Source organism: Triticum urartu, chromosome 1A (genome assembly GCF_056163025.1).
Source record: "Triticum urartu cultivar PI428250 chromosome 1A, HENAU_Tu73, whole genome shotgun sequence".
Taxonomy (NCBI): Eukaryota; Viridiplantae; Streptophyta; class Magnoliopsida; order Poales; family Poaceae; genus Triticum; species Triticum urartu.
In genome coordinates, this window is record NC_141873.1 from 337102111 (window position 1) to 337110206 (window position 8096).

Sequence of the window (8096 nt, forward strand, 5' to 3'; positions counted from 1 at the left end):
TGGCTTCCAGTTTTGGAGATCCATCCAACAGATCAAGGAGAACGTTCGTCTATAGGTTTCCTTCACTATAAGAAATGGGGAAGGAACCCAATTTTGGCTGGATCCATGGGTTGGTGGCGAGCCACTTCGGATGGGTTTCCCTAATCTGTTTGCTATCAGCGTTGGCTCTTGGTTTCCGCGGTCTCCCAAGATGTTTCATCGCACATTTGGGCAAGAGGAAATTATGGAGTGGACTAGATTGCGGGTAGCCCTCCGCCGGTGTTGCCAGATTATTCGAACACCGTTTCTTGGAGTCTTACACATTCAGGTGAGTTCCATGTGAGCTTGGCATATTTGCACTATGCCATTCGCCCACTATTCCTTGGCTTTCTCCTCTGTAGAAAGCCCCATTGCCTTTAAAGATGAAGATTTTTGTGTGGCAACTATTGCGTGACCGCCTACCCTCTAGGGCCGAGGTGGTTAAGCGGCACGGCCCAGGTAATGGCATATGTCCCTTCTGTGTTGTCTCTGAAACCGAGACCCACATCATGTTCTCGTGCACTGCTGCGCAGGCCCTTTGAACTTTCATACGCGAGGCACTGGGGCCCGACAGGGGAGCCCTGAACTTTGCGGAGTCCTTGAGACTAGAGCTACCCAGACTGGGCGTAATCGCTGATTATTCTGGCTTATCTTTGTGGCGATGTCGTGCATGTCGTGGATGACACGTAATAAAGTGGTGATTGAGTGGGTCTTTCCGCAGCAGGCCTCTGTCTCGTTCTTCAAATTCCTTACTTTCCTGCAGCGCTGACACCCGCTTTCTAGGCAACGTGACCGCGTCCGGCTTGGGCTCGTGCTGGATGTGCTTCTGGCTACCCGCACGTCACTTATCCTCTTCAGATGGCCGCCTTGTCTACTGCCAGTCGGTGGCTTTTTTCATATTTCTTTGATGCTTTTTTTGGGCGTGATTGTGATGTTGTCTCAACCGTCTTATTTGCTATGTTACGTGGGATTTGGTTGTATGGACAATTACTTTATTTATAAAGCGGGCCAAGTCTCACCCTGTTTTCTTTTTCGCTAGTGTGTTGCAAACTGAGCATAACTCAGATTGTTAGGTTCTTTGTAGTGGAACGAATTCATCAGGTTCAAGTCTTAGACTTACAGGTGCTTATAATTTTCTATTTTTATTTCAGGTTTTTCGACGATGTTCGTTTAGTGAGAAAATGTGTTTTTCGTCGACTACAAAGCTGATTGTGATGACTTTATTAATTTTAAGATGTTGTGTCGACTAAATTTTGAGATGTTGTCCTAAAGAAGCCGGTACAAGCCTAACATGATAGTGCGACGCACGGTAGGGTATTCGAGAGCATCCTAATATTGACATGACTGATCGTGACCAATGGACTACAACAAGATGACTGAACAACAACACCGACCACCTCTTCAACGACGCATGAGTACAAGACCCTGGCCTTTTATGGGCAACAATGATGTTGCCACTTGCCAGGACTGTGACCGTCGCAGTCACTTCGGTCAACATGGCGGGTGTCATGCTCATCCTCCTGTTCAGATTGAGTTTATGTTTTCATGCTCATGCTAGTGAGACAGACACGCTAGACTTTTCTTCGGCTTGCTAAATGTATGATTTGCCTTTCCGCAAAGAAAGAAAAAGGGTATAGTTTGCCTCTTATGACAGATTCCATAAGTCATATGCATGCCTTGTTTTCTCAGATTAAAACTAATTCGAGTGTTGCTGATTACTTCAACAGGTTCATGCTTAATTATTTCAATATTTTAAAAATGCTTTATTATGTGTTCTTTTTCTTGGGGGAAAAGGGTTTTCATTATTCATCCATAATTAGAATGATCCTTTTTTTTGCGAGAAAACTTTTGATCTATTCATCTTTAATAATAGCAGTACAATGAACACCGGAAATAATAAAAATTACATCTAGACTCATAGGCCACCTAGCGACGACTATAAGCACTGAAACAATCAGAACGATCCAACTCACGAAGTTTTACAACACCATCCGGGCCAGACCACATGGGGTTGTAAAATCAACAACCATAATCATTTAATATCAACAAGGAATGGGAGGCGATGTACTTTGTTAATCTTCAGTTGTATGTTTACTGTGGCGAATAAACTCAGTTGGGTTTAGTATTGTGCTTTGCCGTGGAGACAAGTCAAATTATGCTATCGTATGGTTGCCACGCTTTCAGTGTATATATTCTGAAACACACAAATAAGTACTGTACTTGTTTGTTAGCAATTTAAGGAAAAAAAACTGGGAGGGCACACAGCACTGATTAGTCTAAAACATCTAATCCTGGCAGAATTATCATAATCAAATGCAAAGCTAAATGACAACAAATTCCATATATATAATTGTGGTGATGCAAAGGAAATTATCATGAAGTTGTATCAGACCACATAATAATTGAGATAAAGCAACAAGGAATGACTTGTGGGGGGAAAGAACAATAGTACTCGAAAGTCAAAACAACTGCTAATATTGTTAGAATTTGATTTATAGCTCTCTCTAAAGACAAAGAAAAACAGGTTTGTACATTTGCCAAGTCTGTTTTCATGTAAAAAAACAGGGAAAACATCAAAGGACATGATGACAACAGCCATTCCTTGGACACTGGAAATACCAGAGTTACACTTATTCACTATGCATAATATAGCAGTAGAGTAGCAGAAGAACCCTGACAAAAAATAGCAGAACAAGCACAACACCACTGTAAGTAGCAAATCATGCTCCATGATTGACTGAACATTCAGTACAAAAAAAGAAAAAACAGAAACTATTACAAAACCACCGAGCAGTAGCAGTTTAAGCTCAACAAAACTGTTGCTTAGGAGAAGACAAATAGTACATGCGCAACTAGACATTAAATGGAGCCGTTTCCACATCATATTATAGGGAACTTATCTAGCTATATTAATATCGCTGAGATGCTATCTCCTGAAAAAAGGAACACTGCATACTCAGGTGTGATCAGCAGCCGGATTATACACCATGCTTCACATCAGTGCACCAGCGCCGCATTTTAGTAGCAGGCTACGCATCTTGAGCTACTGGTGTGTATCAGCAAGCTAGCAGAGTCAACCTAGCTATCAGGTTCTATTAGCACGGACCCTGAGAACTTCCAAGTCCATGTCGTCAGGGTCAGTTGCCTGGATCTCAAAGTGCACCCCGTCGAGCTCGTGGCGGAATTGATTCCTCGACACAGCATATATGGTCTTTGCACGGATGCGACAATCATCAGGAGACCTGAAAAGAAAGGGAACAGCTGTAATATTGTTATCTTCTTAGGAATTAGTAGCAGCTACCTGTGACAACTGACAAGAATACCCTACAAAAACTGAAACAAAAAAACAGGTATTCAGTACCATGAATGGAAAATCCATGGGAGTCATGCAGTGCAAGTGATATGTATCTCCCACATGGACATTTCATCAAATTTTAAAAACGTTATCCCATGAAATCTAACATTTAATTAATATCTTACCAAATATCAACGTGCAACTAATACATCTTACCTAATATAACGTGGAACTAATATCCTACCTAATATACACGTGCATGGCAGGTACACGATTACTAGTGTACTGTGTACACAAACATTCTTGTCTAAAAAACATTCTAACCACTGACAACTGAAAAGTATTGTCAAGTGCACTGCCGTCAGCTAGCCCCATTGTTACTGAATTGCACTTTTGTATTCATCGCTTTGCTGTTACCTTCGCGAGGTTACACGAAAAATAAAATGTTTCCTTTGTAGGATATGAGAGAATTAAGTTGGTCGTTGGGTGAGCTTGAAACATAATGCTTATTGGACAGAGTATCATGTAACGCGTATGAACATCCTAACAACTGAAAGCTGAAAGGATTGTACAATGACTGGGGTCAGCCACCCCCAGTTTTACTGAAGCTGTGCTTCTGAACCCACCCCATCGCTGTTTAAGTGTTTAGCACAGCAATAAATCTTTTTGGAGAATTATCATAGCAATAAATCTTTTTCCACAATTGACACAACCATAAATCCTTTTGAACAATTATCATAGCAAATAAATACATCTGCCTAGATAGAATCTTCAACTCTGTAACCAAACTGAATTCAGTCACAGGTGACAAGAAACAGGGGGCAAGAAAGACGAGGCTAACCAGGAGATGAAGAAAATCTTGCTCTTGCGGCAGTTGTCGTCGCTGACGAAATCCAGGTCGTAGACGGCGTAGCGGCAGTCGTCGACAGGCAGCGAGGCCGTGAAGTCGTCATAGCTCTCCCCGGGCGCACCGGTCTTCTCGACCACGACCTCCTCCGTGCTGTCGTCGATCTTGAATATCACGTACCGGTGCACCTTCCTCCTCTTCAGCTCCATGAACGCGCTCTTGCTCCGCTCCGGGACGTCAATCCACGCCGGCGAGTTCCCACCCTACACAAACAACCGGCCAGTTCCCCCGTCAGCCACAGAACAACAGACATTCCCGCTCGCTCGGTTGCCAAGATCGGCGAAAAAGAAAGGAGAAAACAACAACCATGAGCGTAAACCCAAGAAACTCCATGGTGCTGTTGCTATTGCCGCCGAGGAAGCCCGGCGAAGGGGTTAAAAGGGGAGGGGGAGACAGGGGGTGGGGGTGGGAACTCACCAGGCATGGCCACGCCAAGGCCGCCGCCGCCGCCAGCGCCATGTGCTCTCGCTCGCCAAGATCCTGGTCTCGCGGCGGGGTGGCTCTGGTCGATCCGAGGGAGGCGGGCGGGCCGAGGGATCGATCCCACGGGGGGTGGAGGAGATTGGGTTGAGGTGGGATTAGTTTAGTTTTCCGATGGGAGGCGGGATCGAGAAAGCGTATTGATGATGGGATCATGGAATTCGTGCGCGGCGCCCCGCCGCGTCCAGTTGAAATCCACGCCTTCAACCTAGATTTGGGCCATCAAAGAGGCCCAGTCTGTGAACCAAATAGTAGCCGGCATTATAAAGGATTAAGGAGCCTATAGACGGCCCTGCTAATATGGAGAGCCCGGCCCAATATAAAGATTATTTTCGTTCAAGAAGTGGTTTCGAAGCGCGAGCACTGTGTCTCGCATTAAGCCCGGCCCAATAGAAAGATTATTTTCGTTCAAAAAGTGGTTTCGAAGCGCGAGCACTGTGTCTCGCATTAAGCGAGATGGATGGTTCTCCACACTCCCACATTTCCAGATTGGCAAGCATCGCATTACATGTGCTCCATCCACTTGTTGTAACCTGTAAGTTTCACTTTTTTCGTAGATTCGTTTATTCAAAATATTTTATCTCAAACCGTATGTCAAATCTCGAACCGTTTTCATTGTGTGATTCCTCGTGTCGAGATCTTCAAAACTAGATCATATATTGACAGGTTTCGATGAAAAGTTTTCACGAAAAAACCCAAATCGGGAGCATATTTTCCCCTTTCCGAGAGACACAACCGTGCCTCTCGCGGAAGCAAATCTGTGCCTCCACGAGAAGTAAATTTATACCTCTCATGGAAGAAGAAAAAAGAAAACACATTTTTTTTCTTTTTCGAGAGGCGCAGCCGTGTCTTGTGGAAAACAAATCCGTGCCTCCACGAGAAGCAAATCCGTGCCTTTCATGATAGGAATTTTTTTTTCTTTTTCGAGAGCCACGGTCATTCTTCTCGCATAAGCAAATTCATGCATTCATGAGAAGTAAATATGTGCCTCTCGTATAGGAAAAAAACATGCTTTTTCCCTTTTGCAAGAGACGTGGCCGTGCCTCTCGCGTAAGCACACCACGAGAAATAAATCCGTGCCTCTCGCATAAGGAAAAAAACACATTTTATTTTCCTTTTCTGAGAAGCACGACCATGCCTCTCACGGGAACATATCCGGGCCTCCACGACAAGTAAATATGTGCCTCTTTGTGGAAGGACCGTGTGTCGGTGTTAAAACCGGCGGATTTCGGATAGGGGGTGTAGAGTTGTAGTTATATGAACAATGGTAACAGGGTACGAGGGAGACAATGTTTACCCAGGTCCGGGCCCTCTCGAAGAGGCAAAATCCTACGTCCTGCTTTGCGTGTATTGATGTGATGGAGTACAAAGTACGAGATGATCTACCTCACGATCGTATGATCATGTTCTAAACCCTAAGGCCGGTAATCGTGTCCCTACGGACTAAACCCCACAACTTATATACACGTTGGGTAGCTAGGTTACACATATGGTTGATTTCCAACATGTCGGCTATTGAGCTATCCTTGAAGTACACGTCAAGTCTTCGGAGGTGTCCACCTGGGTTACACCGAGGTTTAGAGCTCCCGTAGCCCTTCCTTGTAATGATCGGTGGGCCGTAAGTTCGGCCCATGGACTATGGGTCACATAGGTTATTACCCCTTAGTCTAGGACACCGTCACCATACCTCTCGTGTAAGAAAATTCATGACCTCATGAGAAGTAAACATGTGCCTCTTGCGAAAGGAAAAAATAAAACATATTTTTTGTGTAATTTTTTTCAAAGTTTTTTTTTCGAAAACATAAAAAAAACCGGGCGGAAACCAAAAGCCAAAAAACCCCAAAAAATCATCTAGAGCGCGACACGTGGCGTTGACTAAGAGCGTGCCAAGTGGCGAGCTCCCAGCCCACCCCAAGTGGCCCTTTCGGGGGCTCCCGAAGGAGTACTCCTTAATTTTTTTAACATAGTACAAACGCAAGTGTTCATATATACCCGTCTAACATTTTCCAATACAAATTAAACATTTTTGTAATACATGCTCAAAAAATTTTCTATAAACATTTTTGAAAATAATTCAAATCCCCGATTAACATTATTTGAATGCAAAATTAACATCTATTGAACACATGGTCAACATTTTTCTATACAGTTTTAACAAATTTCTAAATGACTGATTAACACTTTTCTTATAAAAATATTAATATTTTTTAATACATGTTCAACATTTTTTATACACATTTAACATTTCCCAAAGGCTTGATTAACATTTTTCAAACACTTGTTCAATATTTTTTAAATGCTTGATTAACATTTGTATATACACAATAAAAAATCATTATTTTTTAATACACGGTCAACATTTTCTCTATGCACATCTAACATTTCCAGATGCTTGATTAACATTTTTCAAATATTTCTTCAACACTTTCTCAAATACTTGATTAATATTTATATACATGATCAAATTGTTTCATCATTTTTAATACATATTATCAGTTTTGCTATACACATTTAACATTTATCAAAAGCTTAATTAACATTTTTTTCAAAATTCTTGATTAGCACTTTTATATACATGATAAAAAAATGTCATCATTTTTTCAATACATGATCAACAAGTTTTCTATTTGCATTCAACATTTTTCCAAATGCTTGATTAACTTTTTTCAAATACTTGTTCATTTTTTTTCAAATGTTTTGTAGAGAGTTTTTGTAATATTTCTATTAGCAATTTTTAAAGTAGAAACAAAAGTACAAAAATAAAGCAAAGAAAGATAGCAGAAAAAGAGGTCGTGATCTGCCGCGCGCGTGGGCTGGCCCATCTCGCTCGGCCCTTCAGCGAGTGTGAAGGTGGACCCGTTGAAGGCGAGACATAGGTGCACCCGCTTGGAAGAGAAACTAGTTAGCGAGTACCCTCACGGGAGGCACTTCCCACGTAGAACGTGATGCACTCATCCGTCGCCACATGTTGCATGCTGGATGCACCCCACATGGCAGACATTTTTGATTTTTGCTTGTTTTTAGGGTTTGATTTTTCTTGTTTTATAGGTTTTTTCTCAAAAATATTGTTTTCTCTTTTCTTGTGTTTTTTCATGGAGCACATGTGCGCGCAAGTGCTTCACACGTAAGCATAGTCTGTGCTTCACATTAGAAGCATGGATTAGTACTAGGCGGGAGGGTTGAAATAAAGGACACAAAGTATCAGATAACCCCCAAACAAAGATACCTAAAACTCCCACCGGTAGATCATAGCCTCCCAAACTCCTGCACCGATTGAGAGGACGGAGGAGTAAGAGGGTAATGATCTACGAATGGACGAGATGTGGCTGCAGGGGAACCCTAGAATGCCATAGGAGAGGGCGGGTGTTGCATGTATTTAACCTTTCCGAGAAAACA

The 8096-nt window shown here is 42.5% G+C and overlaps 1 protein-coding gene across 2 annotated transcripts; it reads right to left on the reverse strand.

Moving 5' to 3' along the window:
- Window positions 1–2706: 2706 nt before the first annotated feature.
- Window positions 2707–4881, reverse strand: LOC125528174 (actin-depolymerizing factor 10). 2 transcript variants are annotated; one of them, XM_087520589.1, is made up of 3 exons: window positions 4527–4881; window positions 4155–4423; window positions 2707–3260 (listed from the first exon to the last, which is right to left on the reverse strand). In XM_087520589.1, the coding sequence occupies exons 1-3, from the start codon at window positions 4854–4856 to the stop codon at window positions 3104–3106; spliced, it is 756 nt and encodes a 251-aa protein (XP_087376715.1). In that variant the 5' UTR covers window positions 4857–4881; the 3' UTR covers window positions 2707–3103. The 2 variants fall into 2 exon arrangements, with proteins under 2 accessions (XP_087376715.1, XP_087376718.1); XM_087520592.1 differs by having other exon boundaries at window positions 4638–4872.
- Window positions 4882–8096: the final 3215 nt, after the last annotated feature.

Excerpts from the sequence above, each read along its gene's own strand:
- LOC125528174 (XM_087520589.1), bottom strand. The coding sequence starts at position 4,856 with ATGATCCCATCATCAATACGCTTTCTCGATCCCGCCTCCCATCGGAAA. Across the intron at positions 4,424-4,526 it reads TTCTTGGGTTTACGCTCATG|GGTGGGAACTCGCCGGCGTG; the intron begins GTTGTTGTTTTC and ends TTGTTTGTGTAG. Across the intron at positions 3,261-4,154 it reads AAGATTTTCTTCATCTCCTG|GTCTCCTGATGATTGTCGCA; the intron begins GTTAGCCTCGTC and ends CTTTCTTTTCAG.